The sequence below is a fragment of the Salvelinus fontinalis genome, chromosome 15, assembly GCF_029448725.1.
Source record: "Salvelinus fontinalis isolate EN_2023a chromosome 15, ASM2944872v1, whole genome shotgun sequence".
NCBI classification, from domain to species: Eukaryota; Metazoa; Chordata; class Actinopteri; order Salmoniformes; family Salmonidae; genus Salvelinus; species Salvelinus fontinalis.
In genome coordinates, this window is record NC_074679.1 from 5,088,552 (window position 1) to 5,116,161 (window position 27,610).

At 46.1% G+C, this 27,610-nt stretch overlaps 2 protein-coding genes across 2 annotated transcripts in view; both read right to left on the reverse strand.

Annotated features, from left to right (window-relative positions):
• The window catches only part of LOC129811299 (deubiquitinase DESI2-like), a 28,330-nt gene extending 15,664 nt beyond the window's left edge, over window positions 1-12,666 (reverse strand). The window contains exon 1 of the mRNA XM_055862494.1: window positions 11,329-12,666. Coding sequence (XP_055718469.1) covers window positions 11,329-11,367 — 39 coding nt within the window. The 5' untranslated portion in view covers window positions 11,368-12,666. The remainder of the gene's footprint in view (window positions 1-11,328) is intronic.
• Window positions 12,667-13,871: 1,205 nt separating this feature from the next.
• On the reverse strand, window positions 13,872-26,263 carry LOC129811300 (synaptojanin-2-binding protein-like). Its single transcript, XM_055862495.1, has 4 exons — window positions 26,068-26,263; window positions 19,204-19,340; window positions 18,769-18,864; window positions 13,872-18,520 (listed from the first exon to the last, which is right to left on the reverse strand). The coding sequence occupies exons 1-4, from the start codon at window positions 26,132-26,134 to the stop codon at window positions 18,368-18,370; spliced, it is 453 nt and encodes a 150-aa protein (XP_055718470.1). The 5' UTR covers window positions 26,135-26,263; the 3' UTR covers window positions 13,872-18,367.
• Between the last annotated feature and the right edge of the window lie 1,347 nt (window positions 26,264-27,610).

Sequence of the window (27,610 nt, forward strand, 5' to 3'; positions counted from 1 at the left end):
TACCAGGTAATAACATGGCTATATACCCGGGGTACCAGGTAATAACATGGCTATATACCCGGGGTACCAGGTAATAACATGGCTATATACCCGGGGTACCAGGTAATAACATGGCTATATACCCGGGGTACCAGGTAATAACATGATTATATACCCGGGGTACCAGGTAATAACATGATTATATACCCGGGGTACCAGGTAATGACATGGCTATATACCCGGGGTACCAGGTAATAACATGGCTATTTAGCCGGGGTACCAGGTAATAACATGGCTATATAGCCGGGGTACCAGGTAATAACATGGCTATATAGCCGGGGTACCAGATAATAACATGGCTAAATACCCGGGGTACCAGGTAATAACATGGCTATATACCCGGGGTACCAGGTAATAACATGGCTATATACCCGGGGTACCAGGTAATAACATGGCTATATACCCGGGTACCAGACAATAACATGGCTATATACCCGGGGTACCAGGTAATAACATGGCTATATACCTGCGGTACCAGGTAATAACATGGCTATATACCCGGGGTACCAGATAATAACATGGCTATATACCTGCGGTACCAGGTAATAACATGGCTATATACCTGCGGTACCAGGTAATAACATGGCTATATACCCGGGGTACCAGGTAATAACATGGCTATATACCCGGGGTACCAGGTAATACCATGGCTATATACCCGGGGTACCAGATAATAACATGGCTATATACCCGGGGTACCAGGTAATAACATGGCTATATACCCGGGGTACCAGGTAATGACATGGCTATATACCCGGGGTACCAGGTAATAACATGGCTATATACCCGGGGTACCAGATAATAACATGGCTATATACCCGGGGTACCAGGTAATAACATGGCTATATACCCGGGGTACCAGATAATAACATGGCTATATACCCGGGGTACCAGATAATAACATAGCTATATACACGGGGTACCAGGTAATACCATGGCTATATACCCGGGGTACCAGGTAATAACATGGCTATATACCCGGGGTACCAGATAATAACATGGCTATATACCCGGGGTACCAGGTAATAACATGGCTATATACCCGGGGTACCAGATAATAACATAGCTATATACACGGGGTACCAGGTAATAACATGGCTATATACCCGGGGTACCAGATAATAACATTGCTATATACCCGCGGTACCAGGTAATAACATGGCTATATACAGAAAGTACCAGGTAATAACATGGCTATATACCCACGGTACCAGGTAATAACATGGCTATATACAGAAAGTACCAGGTAATAACATGGCTATATACAGAAAGTACCAGGTAATAACATGGCTATATACCCGGGGTTCCCATAATGACAAAGCGAAAACAGGTTTTTAGAAATGTGTGCAAATTTATTACAAATAAAAACATTCAGGCCGGCCTCCCGAGTGGCGCAGTGGTCTAAGGTACTGCATCGCAGTGGTCTAAGGTGCTGCATCGCAGTGGTCTAAGGTACTGCATCGCAGTGGTCTAAGGTACTGCATCGCAGTGGTCTAAGGTACTGCATCGCAGTGGTCTAAGGTACTGCATCGCAATGGTCTAAGGTACTGCATCGCAGTGGTCTAAGGTACTGCATCGCAGTGGTCTAAGGTACTGCATGGCAGTGGTCTAAGGTACTGCATGGCAGTGGTCTAAGGTACTGCATCGCAGTGCTACCTGTGTCACTAAAGATGACCGGGAGACCCATGGGGCGGAGCACAATTGGCCCAGCGTCGTCCGGGTTAGGGGAGGGCTTGGCCGGCAGGGATGTTCCGGACCCATCATGCACTAGTGACTCCTGTGGCGGGCCGGGCGCAATGCATGGTCTTTCCTCCGACACATTGGTGCAGCTGGCTTCCGGGTTAAGTGGGCGTTGTGTCAAGAAGCAGTGAGGCTTGGTTGGGTTGTGTTACGGAGGACACCGGCTCTCGACCTTCGCCTCTCCCGAGTCCGTATGGGAGTTGCAGCGATGGGACCAGACTAACAACCAATTGGATACTATGAAATTGGGGAGAAAAAAGGGTTAAAAAAAGTACCTTTATTTTTTATTTTTTATTAATAAACAGGTATTCAGACCCTTTGCTTTGAGACTCGAAATTGAGCTCAGATATATCCTGTTTCCACTGATCATCCTTGAGTTTCTACAACTTGATTGGAGTCCACCTGTGGTAAATTCAATTGATTGGACATGATTTGGAAAAGCACACACCTGTCTATATAAGATCCCACAGTTGACAGTGCATGTCAGAGCAAAAGCCAAGCCACGAGGTCAAAGGAATTGCCAGAGCTCCGACACAGGATTGTGTCGAGGCACAGATCTGGGGAAGGGTACCAAAAAATGTCTGCAACACAGTGGCCTCCATCATTCTTAAAGGGAAGACATTTGGAACCACCAACTCATCCTAGATTTGGCCGCCCGGCCAAGCTGAGCAATCGGGAGAGAAGGGCCTTGGTCAAGGAGGAGACCGAGAACCCGATGGTCACTGACAGAATTCCAGAGTTGGGAGAACCTTCTAGAAGGGCAACCATCTCTGCAGCACTCCACCAATCTGGCCTTTATGGTAGAGTAGCCAGACGGAAGCCATTCCTTAGTAATAGGCACATGACAGCCCGCTTGGAGTTTGCCAAAAGGCACCTAAAGGACTCTCAGACCATGAGAAACAGAGATGTTATTGTCTGATGAAACCAAGATTGAACTCTTTGGCCTGAATGCCAAGCGTCACGTCTGCAGGAAATCAGGCACCATCCCTACGATGAAGCATGGTGGTGGCAGCATCATGCTGTGGGGATGTTTTTCAGTGGCAGGGACTGGGAGACTAGTCAGGATCGAGGCAAAGATGAACGGAGAAACGTACAGAGAGATCCTTGATGAAAACCTGCTCCAGAGTGCTCAGGACCTCAGACTGGGGTGCGCAGGTTCACATTCCAACAGGACAACGGACCTAAGCACAGAGCGAAGACAATGCAAGAGCAGCTTCAGGACAAGTCTCAATGTCCTTGAGTGGCCCAGCCAGAGCCCCGACTTCAACCCGATTGAACATCTCTTAAGAGATTGAAAATAGCTGTGCAGCGATGCTCCCCATCCAACCTGACAGAGCTTGAGAGGATCTGCAGGGAAGAATGGGAGAAACTCCCCAAATACAGGTGTGAAAAGCTTGTAGCGTCATACCCAAGAAGACTCGAGGCTGTAATCGCTGCCAAAGGTGCTTCAACAAAGTACTGAGTAAAAGGTCTGAATACTTATGTAAATGTGATATCAGTTTCTTATGCTTAATAAATGTGCATACATTTCTAAAAATCAGTTTTTGCTTTGTCATTATGGGGTATTGTGTGTAGATTGTTGAGTGGAAAATATAATTGAATACATTTTAGAATAAGACTAACGTAACAAATTGTGGAAAAAGTCAATGGGTCTGAATCCTTCCCGAATGCACTGTATTTCGCTTGGGGGTATAAGCTGTTCAGGGTCCTGTTGGTTGCAGACCTGGTGCATTGTTACTGCAGCAGCAGAGAGAACAGTCTATCACTTAGGTGACTGGAGTCTTTTACAACTGTTAGGGCCTTCCTCTGACACTGCCTAGTGTAGAGGTCCTGGATGGCGGGGAGCTCGGCCCCAGTGACTGGGCGGTATGCAATATCCTCTGTAGCGCCTAGTGGTCGGGTGCCAAGCAGTTGCCATACCAAGCGGTGATGCAGGTAGTCTAGATACTCTCATCCTTGCAGCTGTATAACTTTTTGAGGATCTAAGGGCCCATGCTGAATCTTTTCAGCCTCCGGAGGGGGAAAATGTGTTGTTGTGCCCTCTTCACGACTGTGTTGGTGTGGTAGGACCATGATAATTCCTTAGTGATGTGGACACACCGATGAACTTGAAGCTCTCAAACCTGCTCCACGACAGCCCGGTCGATGTGAACGTGCTCGACCCTCCATTTCCTGTTGTCCACGATCAGCTCCATTGTCTTGCTGACTTTGAGGGAGATGTTGTTGTCCTAGCACCACACTGCCAGGTCTTGGACCTCCTTGCTGTAGGCTAACTCATCATCGTCGGTGATCAGGCCTACCACCGAGTCATGTGTGGCCATGCAGTCGTGGGTTAACAGCGAGTACTAATCACGCACCCTTGACGGGCCCCCATGCCGATGGTCAGCAGGTTGTTGCCTACTCTAACCACCTGAGGGCGGCCCAGCAGGAAGTCCAGGATCCAGTTGCAGAGGGAGGTGTTTAAGCCCAGGGTCCTTAGCTTAGTGATGAGCTTGGAGAGCACTATGGTATTGAATGCTGAGCTGTAGTCAATGAATAGCATTCTCACGTAGGTGTTCCTTCTGTCCAGGTGGGAAAGGACAGTGTGGAGTGCAATAGAGATTACATCATCTGTGAATCTGTTGGGGCGATATGCATTTGGGGTGGGTCCAAGGTGTCTGGGATGATGGTGTTGATGTGAGCCATGACCAGCCTTTCAAAGCATTTCATGGCTACAGATGTGAGTGCTTCGGGCCAATAGCCATTTAGACAGGTTACCTTGGCGTTCTTGGGCAAAGGGACTATGGTTGTCTATTTGAAACATGTAGGTATTACAGACTAGATCAGAGAGAGGTTGGAAATGTTAGTGAAGACACTTGGCAGGTGGTCAACGCACGCTCCATCTGGCCCTGCGGCTTTGTGAACGTTAACCTGTTTAAAGGTCTTACATCAGCTACAGAGAGCATGATCACACAGTCGTCCAGAACAGCTGGTGGTCTTATGCATGGTTCACCTTGAAGCGAGCATAGACTGTACGTAGCTCGTCTGGTAGGCTTGCGTCACTGGACAGCTCACGGCTGGGTTTCCCTTTGTAATCCGTGATAGTTTGCGAGCCCTACCACACCCGACGAGTGTCAGAGCCGGTGTCGTAAGACTCGATCTTGGTCCTGTATTGACGCTTTGCCTGTTTGATGGTTCATCGAAGGGCGTAGCGAGATTACTCACAAAAGTCTGGATTAGCATCCCACTCCTTGGAAATGGCAGCTCTAGCCTTTAGCTCTGTGCGGATGTTGCCTGTAATCCATGGCTTCTGATTGGGATATGTACGTACGGTCACTGTGGGGACGACGTCGTCGATGCACTTATTAATGAAGCCTGTGACTGATGTGGTAAACTTCTCAATGCCATCGGATAAATCCCGGAACATATTCCAGTCTGTGCTAGCAATCAGACCTCCTCTTGTACCCTTGTGCGGGGTAAAATACATTCACAGCCCACCAGCTGGACCCTCCATTAATAATAGAGACTTTCCTGACTGACACAGTGCTAGTGAAACACTATCTATAAGCTTACTGTTGCAAGCTCTCACATACGGTATCCAGCCAACTATTTGGTCTTAATTCGAATTGGTGAACTGATAATGCAAAGACGAGAACTTTATTTTGTGGACTAGAGTTCTGGAGTGCTATGCTATTGGTCTTTAAATTTGACATCTGCACACCACTGAAAAAAATCACCCTTAGTATTTGGTAAAACCGTGTCTTGCATCTAAACGCAGTCTAAAGTTGGAATGATGCTCGCAGTCTCTGAGGAACTCCCACATTACATTCAATTTGTCTGTCTTTCCATGCAGAAATATCATGCCTCATTTCAGACCCATCCTCCAATCTCTCTGTCTCTCTCTCTCTCTCACTGTCTTTTAGAAATCAACCAATCACTCCTTCAGTTCTCTCAATGCACAGGCACAGAGTACAGTAATTCAAATGTATTCCTGTCTTCAGTTGTCTGAACCTTATTGCTGTTATTCAAACAGTGTTTAGGACTAGGGCTCTACGAACCAGGGTTGGGGTGAATTACATTTCAATTCAACTCATTGCTTTTCAATGAGGTGCTCCCGAGTCCCAACCCATGATCCCTTCTCTCGTTCACTCTCTGGGGTCGCACCCTTCTCTCCCTCTCTGGGGTCGCACCCCTTCTCTCTCCCTCTCTCTCTCTGGGGTCGCACCCCTTCTCTCTCTTTCTCTCTCTGGGGTCTCACCCTTCTCTCTCTCTCTCTGGGGTCGCACCCTTCTCTCTCTCTCTCTCTGGGGTCGCACCCTTCTCTCTCTCTCTCTCTCTCTGGGGTCGCACCCTTCTCTCTCTCTCTGGGGTCGCACCCTTCTCTCTATCTCTCTGGGGTCGCACCCTTCTCTCTCTCTCTCTGGGGTCGCACCCTTCTCTCTCTCTCTCTCAGGGGTCGCACCCTTCTCTCTCTCTCTGGGGTCGCACCCTTCTCTCTCTCTCTCTCTCTGGGGTCGCACCCTTCTCTCTCTCTCTCTCTCTGGGGTCGCACCCTTCTCTCTCTCTCTGGGGTCGCACCCTTCTCTCTCTCTCTCTGGGGTCGCACCCTTCTCTCTCTCTCTCTCTGGGGTCGCACCCTTCTCTCTCTCTCTGGGGTCGCACCCTTCTCTCTCTCTCTCTCTCTGGGGTCGCACCCTTCTCTCTCTCTCTGGGGTCGCACTCTTCTCTCTCTCTCTCTCTCTCTGGGGTCGCACCCTTCTCTCTCTCTCTTTCTCTCTGGGGTCGCACCCTTCTCTCTCTCTCTCTGGGGTCGCACCCTTCTCTCTCTCTCTCTCTGGGGTCGCACCCTTCTCTCTCTCTCTGGGGTCGCACCCTTCTCTCTCTCTCTCTCTCTGGGGTCGCACCCTTCTCTCTCTCTCTGGGGTCGCACCCTTCTCTCTCTCTCTCTCTCTGGGGTCGCACCCTTCTCTCTCTCTCTTTCTCTGGGGTCGCACCCTTCTCTCTCTCTCTCTGGGGTCGCACCCTTCTCTCTCTCTCTCTCTGGGGTCGCACCCTTCTCTCTCTCTCTCTCTGGGGTCGCACCCTTCTCTCTCTCTCTGGGGTCGCACCCTTCTCTCTCTCTCTCTCTCTGGGGTCGCACCCTTCTCTCTCTCTCTCTCTCTCTCTGGGGTCGCACCCTTCTCTCTCTCTCTCTCTCTCTGGGGTCGCACCCTTCTCTCTCTCTCTCTGGGGTCGCACCCTTCTCTCTCTCTCTCTCTGGGGTCGCACCCTTCTCTCTCTCTCTCTCTGGGGTCGCACCCTTCTCTCTCTCTCTCTGGGGTCTCACCCTTCTCTCTCTCTCTGGGGTCGCACCCTTCTCTCTCTCTCTCTGGGGTCGCACCCTTCTCTCTCTCTCTCTGGGGTCGCACCCTTCTCTCTCTCTCTGGGGTCGCACCCTTCTCTCTCTCTCTCTCTCTCGGGTCGCACCCTTCTCTCTCTCTCTCTCTCTGGGGTCGCACCCTTCTCTCTCTCTCTCTCTGGGGTCGCACCCTTCTCTCTCTCTCTCTCTCTCTCTCTGGGGTCGCACCCTTCTCTCTCTCTCTCTGGGGTCGCACCCTTCTTTCTCTCTCTCTGGGGTCACACCCTCTCTTTCTCTCTCTGGGGTCGCACCCTTCTCTCTCTCTCTCTGGGGTCGACCCCTTCTCTCTCTCTGGGGTCGCACCCTTCTCTCTCTCTCTCTGGGGTCGCACCCTTCTCTCTCTCTCTCTGGGGTCGCACCCTTCTCTCTCTCTCTCTGGGGTCGCACCCTTCTCTCTCTCTCTCTCTGGGGTCGCACCCTTCTCTCTCTCTCTCTCTCTGGGGTCGCACCCTTCTCTCCCTCTCTCTGGGGTCGCACCCTTCTCTCTCTCTCTCTGGGGTCGCACCCTTCTCTCTCTCTCTCTGGGGTCGCACCCTTCTCTCTCTCTCTCTGGGGTCGCACCCTTCTCTCTCTCTCTCTCACTGGGGTCGCACCCTTCTCTCTCTCTCTCTCTCAGGGGTCGCACCCTTCTCTCTCTCTCTCTCAGGGGTCGCACCCTTCTCTCTCTCTCTCTGGGGTCGACCCCTTCTCTCTCTCTGGGGTCGCACCCTTCTCTCTCTCTCTCAGGGGTCGCACCCTTCTCTCTCTCTCTCTGGGGTCGCACCCTTCTCTCTCTCTCTCAGGGGTCGCACCCTTCTCTCTCTCTCTCTCAGGGGTCGCACCCTTCTCTCTCTCTCTCTCTCTCTCAGGGGTCGCACCCTTCTCTCTCTCTCTCAGGGGTCGCACCCTTCTCTCTCTCTCTCAGGGGTCGCACCCTTCTCTCTCTCTCTCAGGGGTCGCACCCTTCTCTCTCTCTCTCTCAGGGGTCGCACCCTTCTCTCTCTCTCTCTCTGGGGTCGCACCCTTCTCTCTCTCTCTCTCTGGGGTCGCACCCTTCTCTCTCTCTCTGGGGTCGCACCCTTCTCTCTCTCTCTCTCAGGGGTCGCACCCTTCTCTCTCTCTCTCTGGGGTCGCACCCTTCTCTCTCTCTCTCTGGGGTCGCACCCTTCTCTCTCTCTCTCTCACTGGGGTCGCACCCTTCTCTCTCTCTCTCTCTCAGGGGTCGCACCCTTCTCTCTCTCTCTCTCAGGGGTCGCACCCTTCTCTCTCTCTCTCTGGGGTCGACCCCTTCTCTCTCTCTGGGGTCGCACCCTTCTCTCTCTCTGGGGTCGCACCCTTCTCTCTCTCTCTCAGGGGTCGCACCCTTCTCTCTCTCTCTCTGGGGTCGCACCCTTCTCTCTCTCTCTCAGGGGTCGCACCCTTCTCTCTCTCTCTCTCAGGGGTCGCACCCTTCTCTCTCTCTCTCTCTCTCAGGGGTCGCACCCTTCTCTCTCTCTCTCAGGGGTCGCACCCTTCTCTCTCTCTCTCAGGGGTCGCACCCTTCTCTCTCTCTCTCTCAGGGGTCGCACCCTTCTCTCTCTCTCTCTCTGGGGTCGCACCCTTCTCTCTCTCTCTCTCTCTGGGGTCGCACCCTTCTCTCTCTCTCTCTCTGGGGTCGCACCCTTCTCTCTCTCTCTGGGGTCGCACCCTTCTCTCTCTCTCTCAGGGGTCGCACCCTTCTCTCTCTCTCTCTGGGGTCACACCCTTCTCCAGCAGCCTCTGTATGACCTGTAGTGTGCCAACCAGAGGGTCTCAGACATAGAGCAGTCCGGGAAAATGCCAGATGGGCCGGTACATCTTTAGCCCAGTGGGCCGGTCTAAATTGTGGGGTTTCAAGCAAAATACTGTTATCACAATAGGCCGGTGTGGTAGAATTGCCCGGGCTGATTTATGGTCCCAGTCTGTCCCTACTCCCAGCAAAGCAGAGCAACACTGGGATTTAATCAGGCGCTTTGAGCAGCTGTGACTTCCAGCTCCACCGGGGTCCTCATCTGTGACTGCTGGCCTGGAGACATCAGAGGACTATGCACCTTCCTGGTTGTCAAATCCATCCCTGTGTGTGTGTATATATACACTGCTCAAAAAAATAAAAGGGAACACTTAAACAACACAATGTAACTCCAAGTCAATCACACTTCTGTGAAATCAAACTGTCCACTTAGGAAGCAACACTGATTGACAATAAATTTCACATGCTGTTGTGCAAATGGAATAGACAAAAGGTGGAAATTATAGGCAATTAGCAAGACACCCCCAATAAAGGACTGGTTCTGCAGGTGGTGACCACAGACCACTTCTCATTTCCTATGCTTCCTGGCTGATGTTTTGGTCACTTTTGAATGCTGGTGGTGCTCTCACTCTAGTGGTAGCATGAGACGGGGTCTACAACCCACACAAGTGGCTCAGGTAGTGCAGTTCATCCAGGATGGCACATCAATGCGAGCTGTGGCAAGAAGGTTTGCTGTGTCTGTCAGCGTAGTGTCCAGAGCATGGAGGCGCTACCAGGAGACAGGCCAGTACATCAGGAGACGGGTTGTTGCCCTCCTACGGCCTCCTCCACAACAGCAGGACCGCTACCTCCGCCTTTGTGCAAGGAGGTGCACTGCCAGCGGCCTGCAAAATGACCTCCAGCAGGCCACAAATGTGCATGTGTCAGCATATGGTCTCACAAGGGGTCTGAGGATCTCATCTCGGTACCTAATGGCAGTCAGGCTACCTCTGGCGAGCACATGGAGGGCTGTGCGGCCCCACAAAGAAATGCCACCCCACACCATGACTGACCCATCGCCAAACCGGTCATGCTGGAGGATGTTGCAGGCAGCAGAACGTTCTCCACGGCGTCTCCAGACTCTGTCACGTCTGTCACATGTGCGCATGTGCTCAGTGTGAACCTGCTTTCATCTGTGAAGAGCACAGGGCGCCAGTGGCGAATTTGCCAATCTTGGTGTTCTCTGGCAAATGCCAAACGTCCTGCACGGTGTTGGGCTGTAAGCACAACCCCCACCTGTGGATGTCGGGCCCTCATACCACCCTCATGGAGTCTGTTTCTGACCGTTTGAGCAGACACATGCACATTTGTGGCCTGCTGGAGGTCATTTTGCAGGGCGCTGGCAGTGCACCTCCTTGCACAAAGGCGGAGGTAGCGGTCCTGCTGCTGGGTTGTTGCCCTCCTACGGCCTCCTCCACGTCTCCTGATGTACTGGCCTGTCTCCTGGTAGCGCCTCCATGCTCTGGACACTACGCTGACAGACACAGCAAACCTTTTTGCCACAGCTCGCATTGATGTGCCATCCTGGATGAACTGCACTACCTGAGCCACTTGTGTGGGTTGTAGACTCCGTCTCATGCTACCACTAGAGTGAGAGCACCGCCAGCATTCAAAAGTGACCAAAACATCAGCCAGGAAGCATAGGAACTGAGAAGTGGTCTGTGGTCACCACCTGCAGAATTACTCCTTTTTTGGGGGTGTCTTGCTAATTGCCTATAATTTCCACCTTTTGTCTATTCCATTTGCACAACAGCATGTGCAATTTATTGTCAATCATTGTTGCTTCCTAAGTGGACAGTTTGATTTCACAGAAGTGTGATTGACTTGGAGTCACATTGTGCTGTTTAAGTGTTCCCTTTATTTTTTTGAGCAGTGTATATATATGTGTGTGTGTGTATATATGTGTGTGTGTGTGTGTGTGTATATATATCTATATGTGTGTGTGTGTGTGTGTGTGTATATATATATATATGTGTGTGTGTGTATATATGTGTGTGTGTGTATATATGTGTGTGTGTGTATATATGTGTGTGTGTGTGTGTTGGTTGGTTCTTCTATCCTTGTGGGGACCTAAAATCACCCAAAAGTCCCCACAAGGATAGTAAAACAAGAAAAATAATCCGTCGTGGTGACATTTCCTACATCCCCTTGAGGACAAAGGGGTTAGAATTAGGGTTAGGGGTTTGTGGTTAGGTTTAGGGTTACGAAAAATAGGATTTTGAACGGAAATTAATTTTAGGTTCGCACAAAAAATAGAACAAATCGTGTGTGTGTTAGCAAAGAGACTAAATATTGTATATATTGTGTGTGTGACAATAGTAGGTTAAATATGTTACAATGATTCCCATGCAAAATAATGGCACTGAGTGAAAACACACAATCTTACCATATCATACACATTAAGGATGACAGGTTCATTAGCCATGGTTTAATCCTGAGATGGCAAGGCAACGTCGTCCTCTCCCTCCGACGTAATCGCTCTGGGACTACTTAGCACCTCTCGCCCCGACACCCAAGAGGCGCATAGAATGGTGCTCTGCTTAATGTGCGCTTCCCGGATGGGCTACTCACACCGCGGCGTATTGGACTGGAAGAAGCACCAGGTCAGATGATTGATGGATATAAAGTCTGTCATGCTCTGGCCTCAGCCAAAATAATACATTATGTCCAATAATTCTGTCCGTTCCAAAGCCACGATTATCTAGACTTTAGAGGTCGAAAAAAAGGTATTAAATATCAAGGGGGGGAAACGTTATATTTCGCTTTCTGGCTGTAAAGACCACAGGCACACACACACACAATTCCGTTTAGTTAGCTCACTAGCTAGCTCGAACTAGCAGAACTGTTAAACACGGTCCATTTCCATTACCAAGCAAGAAAAATAAGGGCTCTGGAAACCAAACCTTCGGTTGCCTCTGTTATCGCATAAACTGCGATCAATCGACTGTACATTGACAAGCTAAAACAGCAGTTGGAAAAACAGCACAGCTGGCCTGGGAGGATGATGATAATCAGAGGCTGAGGCGAAGCGAGATGGAGAAATGGGCCCAAAATCTGTCTTATCCAGCAGGTGGCGTTTTTGAAAGTTTATTTTAAACCTTTATTTAACTAGGCAAGTCAGTTTAAGAACAAATTCTTATTTACAATGACGGCCTACAATGAGTGTGGAATTTGGTTAACAAAAAAAAGTAATGGTTTATTTGCTACGTGTGGCTTATTTGATCGAATAGAAGTTTCGTATTGCTTAAGTTGTTAAAAGAGTGTACCGGTATAAGTAGGACACGTGACATCGCGGAAACATTTGAGAGAAGAAAATAACTTTATATCGGAGATCTGTCCTCTCATTGGCTAGAATGGTCCCACCTCATCTTGCCTCCTACCGACTGATTTCCATTTTGAAGACAAGTCTTTTTAACAGAGCATCACTCGAGTATCTGGTTAATCACTCGAGTATCTGGTTAATCTGTGTGATGAATCCGGGATATCAACCGCGGAATATCACTTATCTCAAAGGCGGCGATAATGCAAAAAAAAAATAGATAGCTGGCAATATATTTCCGTATTGTTTTAAGGTTAATTTTTGTCTTGTCAGCTGTGGTGGTAAAAGCTAGCAATAGCGCAGGAATAGGACGTAGCCAAACCATGAGAATTGTAGCTGGTGAAGTAGTTGAGTTCGTTAACAACAGTCGCGGATGGTGTGGCCCTTTCATCACACAGACATATCGAGAGTCGAGTCGTTTTGCTGTAGTTAGCTACTGTCCTCTGTTCGATGATATCCTCCCCATCACAGCATTATCTCTCGCCGCAACAAAAAAAGGTGTCCTCCGGTCTCGAGAAACTGCTCAAAAGAAAGTGAATGAAATCATCCGAACCGTGTGGTGCGGGTTATGACTAGATTTGATACAGTATTTGTTAGATTTGGCCCTTCGTAGCAGGTTCAGATAATTAGGAAAACAAGCTAAAACTTTTATGTTAATTTAACAAACGCTGTATCCCTTCTAGCCATGACCTGTGCTGCGCGTCGCAGCTCGTCCTGTGTACGGCCCGGGGGGGGGCATGCTTCTCTGCGAATGGGAACGAGTAAAGGCGCTGCATTGTCAACCTGGTGTCTGCATTGTCCGTGCCGCATTTACGGCGATACGGCCTTTGCAGAAGACAGGACATATTAATACGTCTTGCTCTTCGGGGGTGCAGAGCTGTTGTCAAGGAAGTGAATTTGTGTTTATAGAGGACCTTCCGCCACTAATTATGTCAATGCTGAGCTATATGAAGCTCTCAGCGTTGTTACAAAATGAGCTCAATCTGGCCTCTGCATGCCATCCGAGGCTCCGCAATTGAGTCACATCAAATTCGGCGCCTCCGAACATCATTTTCGGATCAAGCGTGAATGTTTGATTCCATCATCGTGCTGCCTCTAGATGCACCACCACAAATTGATTAAGGGCTGCATAAATGGGGAAAGAGTGGGGGTTACAGAAGTCGACAAAGCTTTTACCAAGAGATCATTTTAAAAATGTTTTATCATCCAAAGCCAAGGGTGGAATCTTTACAGCAGAATCAGTAGCAATGTTATATTGTGCAGAACATCAGCATAGGGGAGAGCCATGCATTAGGGTAATTATTTAACTAGGCAAGTCAGTTAAGAACAAATTCTTATTTACAATGACAGCCTACCTGGGAACGGTGGGTTAAACTGCCTTGTTCAGAGGCAGAATGACAGATGTTTACCTTGTCAGCTTGGGGATTCGATCTGCAACCTTTTGGTTACTGGCCCAACGCTCTAACCACTAGGATACCTGCCGCCCCAGGTACAGTGCATTACAACACAAATGAATACTTGCTTGAAGGACATATACAGTAGGAGACAAGGACATATACAGTAGGAGACAAGGACATACAAGTACTTGCAAGAAGAAAAAAGGAGAAACATTATGCTGACCATAAGAGGTTTATTTATTTGATTGTTTTATTCAATTTGAAAACAAAATACTGCTTTATTTTAAGGCAAAAAAATTATACAATGCATAACATTGATAATCCAAAAAAATATAGTACTGGCTAACAACGATATAGGGCAAAACGTACATGAATTGTGAACTTGAATACTGCATTCAGTATGTCTCTTACAGAAAATTAATAAAAAAGGGAAGATAATGGAAGTGAGTTATTTCAAGCCGCATTATTTCAGACACCTAATGTGTTTTAAATTAAAACAAATACATAGTATCGTCCCAAATGGCACCCTATTCCCTATCTACTGCACTACTTTTGATCAGAGGCTTATGTAGGCACTACATAGGGAATAGGGTCACATTTGGCACATAGCCATTTGGGACACAGCCTAGATTAGTCATTGTTAGTGTCACCCCTGTGACTCCATACAATACCATTATTTCCCTTTAGATTCTTGCCCACCACGGGCTCTACGAGTGTTTTGTCAGTGCCCACAGTAAATACACAATACTTCTACTCGATGGCATCCCATTGCGCGATGTCGAGCCAATGGAACGATAAGATAGCACAGAGACACTGTCACTCAGGTTTAACCCCACTTAGCTGCCCTAAAAGCAGCTACAAATTCATCCTCCTTGTCTAGAAAATATCTAGTACAAAACATAACTTGTTAGGCTTTTAAATTTGATCTTTCATCTTATATTCCCATAAAAATCATTACACCACATCACAAGTCCAATTCCAATGTTCATTCTAGTTCCCTAACGTTTAGTGTCAAGTCAAGTGAGAATAGGGCAACAATGTCTTCTGCTCCACATAAGTTCACTAACCAAATTAAATACAATTTACGGCAAGGTTTCATTCGATCAAAAGGGGAACTATACTGCACCAAACTGGTGGACAACATAGAAGCAGAATAAACATAGAGAGGGCAGCTTTTTTTTTAGTATACATGTCATCTATCTTCATACTAGCTTGATTTTTGTTGCATGGACAAAGTGTAGAGATCTGGCAACCAAACTAGGTTAAAACTCCACAGCAATTCATTTGTTACACCAATAATCATTCATGCCATTTGAAACAAACAATCCGTTTGGAGAGGTGATATTCTGTACTCAAGTCTGGTTGAGGCCCAGTTGAGTGTCCTGACTCCAGTCCAAGGTGACACAAGAACAGTCTAAATTTACATTACAAATGACTCATGCTGGTGCACGCAAATTCAACATGAATTTAATAGGTGCCCTAACGTCATCAAAAAAAAAACACACAGCATTGACATTGCCGCTATATTATCGCTGTCCAAGTGACACACTTACTTATTGAACTCATGAACTTTCTATAATTCAGCAGAGTCACACACCTACATACAGGTGAAACCCAATACCATAGGCATTTAGATATTCAGGAATTACTGTTTCGTGAGCGAATTAGAACAGGCGGTGTTAAACTATTAGTCTTTCGTGTGTTTTGTTTTCGATCATAGAAAGCGTAGGCTATATACTGCCTAGTGGTACACGCGGTCAAAACTCAACAGCGCACGACGGAAAGAAATGTGACTGCTCAGCTTTAATGTGGATCCTAAAAGCGTATAATTAAGTTTTTTTTTTAGTGTTACAGTAATATAGGCCTTCTTCTATGCTATAGCCTACGCTATTATATTTGGTTATTTTACATAAAATACTAGTTAAATCATTAGGCCTATGTGATATTGCAAGACATCGGCTACACTCAGACAAGGTGAGTTCATTACAAGGGTTTTGAGGACAGTCGTTTTAGTAACCACCTCTAGTTTTCTGTCTGTTCTTGTTATGTTTTGGCCCGCTCGAAGTGAGCGCAGAGCGTGTTGGACCAGGAAAGAACACGCCACCTAGCCCGTTCTCAATACCCGCCCTATTTTTTTGCCGCAGTTCGGCAGCGCACTAAGCGAGTTGGTTACCTTTAGGCTGATATATTTATTTGGTTTTTCATGTAATTTCTGCGGTAATTAAATTTGAAATATTTAGTATTTATCAGTTGTAACTTTACAGAAATATTTTTTACCAGCTATGTGTATTCTCAAATTGAAAAGAGCGCTGCTCCCTCGCGCTCCAGCAGCACTACCTATTGGGTCCTGGTCAAAAGCAATGCACTAGATAGGGAATATGGCGCCATTTAGGACACCAGGTCTGGGACCAGGCTACAGGAGGAGACACCAGGTCTGGGACCAGGCTACAGGAGGAGACACCAGGTCTGGGACCAGGCTACAGGAGGAGACACCAGGTCTGGGACCAGGCTACAGGAGGAGACACCAGGTCTGGGACCAGGCTACAGGAGGAGACACTAGGTCTGGGACCAGGCTACAGGAGGAGACACCAGGTCTGGGACCAGGCTACAGGAGGAGACACCAGGTCTGGGACCAGGCTACAGGAGGAGACACCAGATCTGGGACCAGGCTACAGGAGGAGACACTATGACAAACAGGGCCTGCTGCACACCCTATGACACCTAGTTAGTCCAGTGTCTGTTACAGTGATTGGATGAGCTGCAGAAATGCTAAACGTTCACTAGGTGGCAGCATCAGGCCGTTATCAGAGCACTGGATCAACAGAATGGCTTCCCATAGAGTTCTTTGACCTTTCGTCATTCCTTTGAAAGTCACAATATTTAGTTTTTCCAGTTGCAAACAAACGAAAGCAATAGATTAAGCGAACATATATGTCCCTTTCCATAAAACATGTAGCCTACGGCCATTACTGTTTACGTGATGCACACATCTGGATTAGATTAACAGAAAATACTTTCAATACTTTTAACAATAACCTAAGCCTCAATGTGAACCTGGAAGCATTTAAAATGCCATCTCTCGTTCAGACACATAACACGTGGGAGGTGACATGCTCAACAACGTGGCATACACTCTAAAGAGATGCCTGGTTTACATCAACCTCAGTGCCAGTCTATTTGTGCCATCATGCTAACCCCTTGGCTTGATAGGGACAGCAATGGAATAGGCAAGAGAACAACCAGATCTGGGACCAGGCTACAGGAGGAGACACCAGGTCTGGGACCAGGCTACAGGAGGAGACACCAGATCTGGGACCAGGCTACAGGAGGCGGCACCAGGTCTGGGACCAGGCTACAGGAGGCGGCACCAGGTCTGGGACCAGGCTACAAGAAGAGACACCAGGTCTGGGACCAGGCTACAGGAGGAGACACCAGGTCTGGGACCAGGCTACAGGAGGAGACACCAGGTCTGGGACCAGGCTACAGGAGGAGACACCAGGTCTGGGACCAGGCTACAGGAGGAGACACCAGGTCTGGGACCAGGCTACAGGAGGAGGCACCAGATCTGGGACCAGGCTACAGGAGGAGACACCAGATCTGGGACCAGGCTACAGGAGGAGGCACCAGATCTGGGACCAGGCTACAGGAGGAGACACCAGATCTGGGACCAGGCTACAGGAGGAGACACCAGGTATGGGACCAGGCTACAGGAGGAGACACCAGGTCTGGGACCAGGCTACAGGAGGAGACACCAGGTCTGGGACCAGGCTACAGGAGGAGGCACCAGATCTGGGACCAGGCTACAGGAGGAGGCACCAGATCTGGGACCAGGCTACAGGAGGAGGCACCAGATCTGGGACCAGGCTACTATGTTCACAGCACATCACTGATTGAACATCCACCTTGTCATTGTGACCAGTTTGAATCACCTCCCAACGCCAGGAGCCCAAACGTTACCTTCACACATTTACAGCTACTGCACCTGGAAGTATTTTTGCTACATTAGAGACGGTTTTACGACAGGGGGGACAAAACATAAACAAACAGAAATATGAAAACAAAAACACATAGCTAATATGCATCTGTATAAACAGACTAGCTAAATCAAAATACAGTGAGTGAGTTCTCATAGCCGCGCTCCCCCAAAACAGATCAGCCACTCAGTTACAAAGGTCCTCTGACTGAACACAACATGGTCTTTCCAAAAAAAACTCCCTGTGAGAACACGAGACTAATGAGCCGGGTAGAGTGAGTCAGGGCTCAAACTCTGCCTAGAAACTCTACAAATAAATCTCTCCCCTCTTGACGGATATAAAATTATATAAATTTGGAATAAACACGCTTTTTAACCGCCAAGTCCTTCTGTCTGAAGAGCACAGCTCAGCAGTAGGATGGCCATGTTTATTGTGAAGCCTACATCTTTCTTTGTTATTCAACGACAAAGTTAACTCGTCATGAGCGTTATCCCTGTGGCAAGAGAACAAAGTACTTTTAGCATTTGGGTTAATTAAGCAACTATGATAAATCACAAAATACACAGGGGGGGGGGGTGAATAATTATAATTATAACCATATGAACAATTATAAATTGGAAACGTGGCTTACTTTTCTTTCCTAGTTTGTTTCTTCCTCTTTTTTTTTTGCCTTCAGCAAAGTTCAGTCCCAGCTTTTGCTCTTAAAAAAAATGCTTTGAGGAGAAAGTTAGTGTGTTAAAAGTGCCTCCTCAGTTGTGGCTGGAAGCGCATGTAGAGGAACGTAACGGCTGCAGCAGCTCCCAGGACAGCCACAAGTATTCCCAAGGAGGAGACAGAAGAGTCAGCGTCAGGTCTGGAACTGGTGGGAACATTCATGACCATGGTGGGCTGTTGGGACAGAGAGAGAGAAATCTTCAGGGGCAACAAAATAACACATCTTATTCCATATCTGAGTTGTGTTCAGTGCTAGGCTATAGTATATCTGAATGTGTCCAATAAGAAATGCTTCTTTTTGTTATCAGTTGCCAAACACTTTGCTACAATGTGCCCTAGTGAACATGACCCGCCCTGCCCCAAGACAGCTGATTGAGAAGTCCCAGATAAGTGATAAAAGAGCCTGCGGTTGTCCCACACACCCTCTGCTGTACGCGTAGCTGCACGTCCTCTCCTGCTGACGTGAAGAGCTCCACCGCTGCACTGTGTGACAGGTTCTCCAGCTTGTGGCCGTTAATCTACATAACACAGAGGAAAATAACATCATGGAGCTCGATACATTTGCGAGGACTATAATTGACAGTACCATGATCATTTAGGATAGCCCTTGCAGAGAAAAGGCTCATGTAATTAAAGCCACAATTTCTACAGTAGATAGCTGGAATCTCAAGCCTAATACAAATTTCCCAGATAGACGATTGATTGGTCGATTCAAACATCACATTTTACATTCCCCCTTCTTACCCTCTGCTCCCTAATCTAGTCCACCAGTCGGCTCTCTAGCAATTGAGCCGGTGGGGACAAGATTATCTTCTCTAAACCTAAAAAAAATAAAATAAGTGAAAGTCAATGTTTACCGCCAATATCTTGTCTCCCTCTTGTAATCTTCCATCCAGGGCTGCAGCGCCATTGTCTTTGATTTTAGCCACATAGATCCCAGTGTCATTCAGGACATACTGCTGGTCCAGACCCCCAACGATGTTAAACCCCAGACCTGGAGAGAAACGGGCCGTGAGAGAGAGGGGAGGGGGTGGGGAGGGGTGTTGGGGGGGAATAGGGGCCGTGAGAGAGGGAGGTGGAGAGGGGGTGGGGGAGAGAGAGAGGGGGGGAGGGAAAGGGGCAGTGAGAGAGAGAGGTGGGGAGGGGGTGGGGGAGAGAGAGAGAGAGGGAAAGGGGCCGTGAGAGAGAGGTGGGGAGGGGTGTTGGGGGGGAATAGGGGCCGTGAGAGAGGGAGGTGGAGAGGGGGTGGGGGAGAGAGAGAGAGGGGGAGGGAAAGGGGCAGTGAGAGAGAGAGGTGGAGAGGGGGTGTGGGAGAGAGAGAGAGGGGGAGGGAAAGGGGCAGTGAGAGAGAGAGGTGGGGAGGGGGTGGGGGAGAGAGAGAGAGGGAAAGGGGCCGTGAGAGAGAGGTGGGGAGGGGGTGGGGGAGAGAGAGAGTGAACAGGAAATGAAAGGGAAAGTTCTCAGGTGAGGTAATGAGAACTCCATACTAAGTATATGGACATTTGTTGCCTGACAGCATCACTACTCTGGATGGTTCTGACTTAGAATATGTGGACATATACACCTAGGTGTTGTTGTAAATGAGAACTTGTTCTCAACTAGCCTACCTGGTTAAATATAGGTGAAATAAATAAATAAAATGATTTACCGTCTGGATATTCAAAGAGGAAAAGACCATAGAGAAATATAAAGTGTTCTATCTCTATGGAGTAAGTTATGTAACTATGGTAGCGCAGCTAGTATTAGTTGGAGACAGGTCAGGAGAGGTGTGGACTGAAGGAGAAGTTTGCTGATTAGAATGTTATGTATGTGGGACAAGGTACAAGCAGAACCATTCCAGAAGTAGCCTATAAATTCCCTTCCACGCGGTCAGTCTTGTCATAAAATAATATTGCAGGTGCGGTAGAGCGGTCAACTTCTCACACAAAAAAAAAGAAAAAAATGGAAAAGTCATGGAAATGCTAGTTTAACTCAACTCGTCTTGTAATTACCAGCCCCGTTGCGGTTCCCAATGTCTTGCTACCAGACAAAACTAAACAACTTCTTTGCTCGCTTTGAGGACAATACAGTGCCACCAACATGGCCCGCTACCAAAACCTGCGGACTCTCCATCACCGCAGCCAACGTGAGTAAAACATTTAAACGTGTTAACCCTCGCAAGGCTGCCGGCCCAGACGGCATCCCTAGCCGCCACCTCAGAGCATGCGCAGACCAGTTGGCTGGTGTGTTTACAGACATATTCAATCAATCCTTATCCCAGTCTGCTGTTCCCACATGCTTCAAGAGGGCCACCATTGTTCCTGTACCCAAGAAAGCTAAGGTAACTGAGCTAAACGACTACCGCCCCGTTGCACTCACTTCAGTCATCATGAAGTGCTTTGAGAGACTAGTCAAGGACCATATCAATTCCACCCTACCTGACACCCTAGACCCACTACAATTTGCTTACCGCCCCAATAGGTCAACAGATGACGCAATCTTCATCACACTGCACACTGCCCTAATCCATCTGGACAAGAGGAATACCTATGTGAGAATGCTGTCCATTGAATAAAGCTCAGCATTTAACACCACAGTGCCCTCCAAACTTGTCATTAAGCTCGAAAACCTGGCTCTCGACCCCGCCCTGTGCAACTGGGTCCTGGACTTTCTGACGGGCCGCACGCAGGTGGTGAGGGTAGGTAACAACATCTCTACCCCGCTGATCCTCAACACTGGGGCTCCACAAGGGTGCGTTCTCAGCCCTCTCCTGTATTCCCTGTTCACCCATGACTGCGTGGCCATGCACGCCTCCAACTCAATCATCAAGTTTGCAGACGACACTACAGTGGTGGGCTTGAATACCAACAACGACGAGACGGCCTACAGGGAGGAGGTGAGGGCCCTCGGAGTGTGGTGTCAGGAAAATAACCTCTCACTCAACGTCCACAAAACAAAGGAGATAATCGTGGACTTCCGGACACAGCAGAGGGAGCACCCCCCTATCCACATCGACAGGACAGTAGTGGAGAAGGTGGAAAGCTTTAAGTTCCTCGACGTACACATCACAGACAAACTACAATGGTCCGCCCACACAGACAGCATGTTGTGCTCTTCAACCTCAGGAGGCTGAAGAAATTTGGCTTGTCACCAAAAACACTCAAACTTTTACAGATGCACAATCGAGAGCATCCTGTCGGGCTGTATCACCGCCTGGTACGGCAACTGCTCCGCTCACAACCGTAAGGCTCTCCAGAGGGTAGTGAGGTCTGCACAACGCATCACCGGGGGCAAACTACCTGCCCTCCAGGACACCTACAGCACCCGATGTCACAGGAAGGACAAATAGGTCAACAACCACCCGAGCCACTGACTGTTCACCCCGCTATCACCTAGAAGGCGAGGTCAGTACAGGTGCATCAAAGCTAGGACCGAGAGACTGAAAAACAGCTTCTATCTCAAGGCCATCATACTGTTAAACAGCCATCCCTAACATTGAGTGACTGCTGCCAACATACCGACTCAAATCTCTAGCCACTTTAATAATAAAAAATTGGATGTAATAAATGTATCACTAGTCACTTTAAACAATGCACTTTATATAATGTTTACATACCCTAAATTACTCATCTCATTTGTATATACTGTACTCTATACCATCTACTGCATCCTGCCTATGCCGTTCGGCCATCACTCATCCATATATTTATTAGAGGTTGACCGATTAATCGGAATGGCCGATTAATTAGGGCCGATTTCAAGTTTTCATAACAATGGGAAATCGGTAATTTTGGACGCTGATTTTTAAAATATTTTTATACACCTTTATTTAACTAGGCAAGTCAGTTAAGAACACATTCTTATTTTCAATGACTAGGAACGGTGGGTTAACTGCCTTGTTCAGGGGCAGAACGACAGATTTGTACCTTGTCAGCTCGGGGATTTGAACTTGCAACCTTACGGTTAACTAGTCCAACGCTCTAACCACCTGCCTCACGAGGAGCCCGCCTGTCACGCGAATGCAGTAAGAAGCCACGGTAAGTTGCTAGCTAGCATTAAACTTATCTTATAAAAAACAATCAATTATAATCACTAGTTATAAGTACACATGGTTGATGATATTACTAGTTTATCTAGCGTGTTCTGCGTTGTATATAATCGATGCAGTGCGCATTTGCGAAAAAGGACTGTCGTTGCTCCAACCTGTACCTAAACATAAACATCAATGCCTTTCTTAAAATCAATACACAGAAGTATATATTTTTAAACCTGCATATTTAGCTAAAATAATTCCAGGTTAGCAGGCAATATTAACCAGGTCAAATTGTGTCACTTCTCTTGCGTTCATTGCACGCAGAGTCAGGGTATATGCAACAGTTTGGGCCGCCTGGCTCATTGTGAACTAATTTGCCAGAATTTTACGTAATTATGACATAACATTGAAGGTTGTGCAATGTAACAGGAATATTTAGACTGATGGATGCCACCCGTTAGATAAAATACAGAACGGTTCCGTATTTCACTGAAAGAATAAATGTTTTGTTTTTGAGATGATAGTTTCCGGATTTGACCATATCAATGACCTAAGGCTCATATTTCTGTGTGTTATTATGTTATAATTAAGTCTATGATTTGATAGAGCAGTCTGACTGAGCGATGGTAGGCACCAGCAGGCTCGTAAGCATTCATTCAAACAGCACTTTCCTGCGTTTTGCCAGCAGTTCTGCTGTTTCTGAATTCAAGCCTATCAACTCCCGGGATTCGGCTGGTGTAACCAATGTGAAATGGCTAGCTAGTTAGCGGGGTTCGCGCTAATAGCGTTTCAAACGTCACTCGCTCTGAGACTTGGAGTAGTTGTTCCCCTTGCTCTGCATGGGTAATGCTGCTTCGAGGGTGGCTGTTCTCGTTGTGTTCCTGGTTCGAGCCCAGGTAGGGGCGAGGAGAGGGACGGAAGCTATACTGTTACTGGCAATACTAAAGTGCCTATAAGAACATCCAATAGTCAAAGATATATGAAATACAAATCGTATAGAGAGAAATAGTCCTATAATTCCTATAATAACTACAACCTAAAACTTCTTACCTGGGAATATTGAAGACTCATGTTAAAAAGAACCACCAGCTTTCATATGTTCTCATGTTCTGAGCAAGGAACTTAAACGTTAGCTTTTTTACATGGCACATATTGCACTTTTACTTTCTTCTCCAACAGTTTGTTTTTGCATTATTTAAACCAAATTGAACATGTTTCATTTATTTGAGGCTAAATTTATTTATGTATTATATTAAGTTAAAATAAGTGTTCATTCAGTATTGCTGTAATTGTCATTATTACAATTATTATTTTCTTTTTATTATTATTATTTTTTATTATATTATTATTGTATTTTTTTTAAATCGTCTGATTAATCGGTGTTGGCTTTTTTTGGTCCTCCAATAATCGGTATTGGCGTTGAAAAATCATAATCGGTCAACCTCTAATATTTATATGTACATATTCTTATTCATTCATTTACACTTGTGTGAATAAGGTAGTTGTGAAATTGTTAGATATTACTTGTTAGATATTATTATTATATTACTACATGGTCGAAACTAGAAGCACAAGCATTTCGTTACACTCGCATCAACATCTGCTAACCATGTGTATGTGACCAATACATTTAGATTGAGGCGAGCTAGCTAGCTACATAAAGGTATTCTCATTGGAGGTGACTAGAAAAACCTAATTTGTATTTGTCACATGCTTCATAAACAACAAGTGTATACTAACCCGCCCTTCCCAACCACGCAGAGAAAAAGAAAATTAACAAATAATAGCATAATAATAGTACAAGTTATAAGTTTGGACACACCTAATCATTCAAGGGTTTTTCTTAATTTCTGCAATTTTCTACATTGTAGAATAATAGTGAAGGCATATGAAATAACATATGGAAACATGTAGTAACCCCCCCCCCCCTAAAAGGTGTAAAATCAAAATATATTTTAGATTCTTTAAAGTAGCCATCCTTTGCCTTGATGACAGCTTTGCACTCTTGACATTCTCTCAACCAGCTTCACCTGGAATGCTTTTCCAACAGTCTTGAAGGAGTTCCACATACGCTGAGCACTTGTTGGCTGCTTTTTCCTTCACTTTGCGGTCCAACTCATCCCAAACCATCTCAATTGAGTTGAGGTTGGGTGAATGTGGAGGCCAGGTCATCTGATGCAGCACTCCATCACTCTCCTTCTTTGTCAAATAGCCTTTACACAGCCTGGAGGTGTGTTGGGTAATTGTCCAGTTGAAAAACAAATGATAGTGGTATGGGATATCTCTGCAGAATGCTGTGGTAGACATGCCTGTTAAGTGTGCCTTGAATTCTAAATAAATCACTGACCGTGTCACCAGCAAAGCACCCCAACACCATCACACCTCCGCCTCCATGCTTCACAGTGGGAACCATAAATGCAGAGATCACCCATTCACCACCTCCGCGTCTCGTAAACACATGGCGGTTGGAACCAAAAATCTCAAATTTGTACTCATCAGACCAAAGGACAGATGTCCACCGGTCTAATGTCCATTGCTCGTGTTTCTTGGCCCAAGCAAGTCTCTTCTTCTTATTGGTGTCCTTTAGTAGTGGTTTCTTTGCAGCAATTTGACCATGAAGGCCTGATTCACACAGTCTCCTCTGAACAGTTGATGTTGAGATGTGTCTGTTACTTTAACTCTGTGAAGCATTTATTTGGGCTGCAATTTCTGAGTCTGGTAACTAATGAACATATCCTCTGCAGCAGATGTAACTCTGGGTCCTCCTTTCCTGTGGCGGTCGTCATGAGAGCCAGTTTCATCATAGCACTTAATGGTTTTTGCAACTGCACTTGAAGAAACTGTCAAAGTTCTTGAAATGACTGACCATGTCTTAAAATAATTATAGACTGTCATTTCTCTTTGCTTATTTGAGCTGTTCTTGCCATAGTATGGACTTGGTCTTTCACCAAATAGGGCTATCTTCTGTATACCACCCCCACCATGTCACAACACAACTGATTGGCTCAAACGCATTAAGGAAATACATTCCACAAATTAACAAGGCACACCTGTTAATTGAAATGCATACCAGGTGACTACCTCATGAAGCTGGTTGAGAGAATGCCAAGCGTGCGCAAAGCTGTCATCAAGGCAAAGGGTGGCTATTTTGAAGAATCTCAAATATAAAATACTTTGATTTGTTTAACACTTTTTTGGTTACTACATGATTCAATGTGTTATTTCATAGTTTTGATGTCTTCACTATTATTCTACAATGTAGAAAATAGTAAAAAATAAAGAAAAACCCTGGACTGAGGTGTCCAAACTTTTGACTGGTACTGTATATCTGTATTCCCAGTCATGTTAAATCCATAGATTAGGGTCTAATTCATTAATTTCAATTGACTGGTTTCCTTATATGTACTGTAACTATATGTACTGTAAAATCTTTGACATTGTTTGTTGCGTTTATATTTTAGTTCAGTGTAGTTAGCATTGCTAGCTGCTAGCTAGATCCTCATTTGGCTCAGTAGAAAAACCCGATCTCGTGGCGTTCAAATTGAAGCCTATTTGCAATATCCAGATTAGTAACCAAATTGGCATAAATTAAATAGACAGCCAGCTAGCTAACAACAGTTAACTAGCTAGTTAGCTATCCAGGCCATCCGTTTGCAAGCTTGCCAACTAACAGATTTGTCGGAGTTGCGAATGAAAGCTATTTTCTTACCTTGTGGTCCTCTTTTCAACTTTATATCCAGCACGATAGGCGCAGTATACATTGCTGACCCGTTCATGATGTAAGGAATCCGGAGGATAAGCTAAATAGCTGTTTTTGAGGGTAGTTATAAATGTGAAGGTGAACTCATGCAGGAGTACCGTCTCTATTGCCTGCAGTTTCCTGCTCTCTGGTGGAGTAGAACTCCACTTCCCAGACTGCTCTTCAATCTACCGCTCTACTCGTGACCTTTGATTGAACCACCCGTAACTGTTACAATCGTTCAAGAGAAACAGATGGTTCTCAATCTGGGGGTACTAGCTGGGTAGTAGAACCCCTAGGGATGCCTGGCTGTTGTAGCTGTAGAAACCCCATTCATCACCAGTCATATATCAGCTCTCTTTATTCTTAGACAACCCTTATTATTAAAACAATACATTGTCTTTGACAACCCTTATTATTAAAACAATAATTTTGTCTTTGACAACCCTTATTATTAAAACAATTATTTTGTCTTTGACAACCCTTATTATAAAAACAATACTTTTGTCTTTAACAACCCTTATTATAAAAACAATACATTGTCTTTGACAACCCTTATTATTAAAACATTAGTTTTGTCTTTGACAACCCTTATTATAAAAACCATACTTTTGTCTTTGACAACCTTTATTATTAAAACAATACGTTGTCTTTGACAACCCTTATTATTAAAACAATACTTTGTCTTTGACAACCCTTATTATTAAAACAATACCTTTGTCTTTGACAACCCTTATTATTAAGACAATACGTTGTCTTTGACAACCTTTATTATTAAAACAATACGTTGTCTTAACAACCCTTATTATTAAAACAATATTTTGTCTTTGACAACCCTTATTATTAAGACAATACGTTGTCTTTGACAACTCTTATTATGAAAACAATATTTTGTCTTTGACAACCCTTATTATTAAAACAATACATTGTCTTTGACAACTCTTATTATGAAAACAATATTTTGTCTTTGACAACTCTTATTATTAAAACAATACATTGTCTTTGGCAACGAATCTACAAAGTCATACATTGATTTACTACAGTTAAATCACATTTTTGCTGTAGATCTGTCTTCTTGCAATCATTTTGTGCAAAAATAAAATCAGTGATCACATGATGTGATCCTCAAGTCAAATGGGGAGATGACAGACAGTCAAGGATTAAATCTGAAAAAATTAAAAGACACATATTTGCTACGATTTACGAGCTATATCTAGCTAAAAGAAGACCGAGAGCAGCCACCCAAGGCTCCGTCTATTATGCTAGTCTGTCCAAGTCCATCTAGCCTCACAGCCAGCAATAAAATAATGTGGTTCAAAGCAAAAGCCACACTGATTTTCCGTCCGACACACGCACGCACCCACCCACCCACACACACCATAACTCTGAAAGGTGAACCAAAACTGTGATTATAGACAGTAAAATACACTAACGTATTTTGGGGGCTCCCGAGTGGCACAACGGTCTAAGGCACTGCATCTTAGTGCTAGAGGTGTCATTACAGACCCTGGTT

What these genes read in the sequence shown, in the direction of transcription:
- LOC129811300 (XM_055862495.1), bottom strand. Translation starts at nt 26,134, where the DNA reads ATGAACGGGTCAGCAATGTATACTGCGCCTATCGTGCTGGATATAAAG. An exon ending in AGGGAGACAAGATATTGGCG is followed by an intron (nt 18,865 to 19,203) that starts GTAAACATTGAC and finishes TGTGTTATGTAG; the next exon opens with ATTAACGGCCACAAGCTGGA. An exon ending in AGCTACGCGTACAGCAGAGG is followed by an intron (nt 18,521 to 18,768) that starts GTGTGTGGGACA and finishes CTGTCCCAACAG; the next exon opens with CCCACCATGGTCATGAATGT.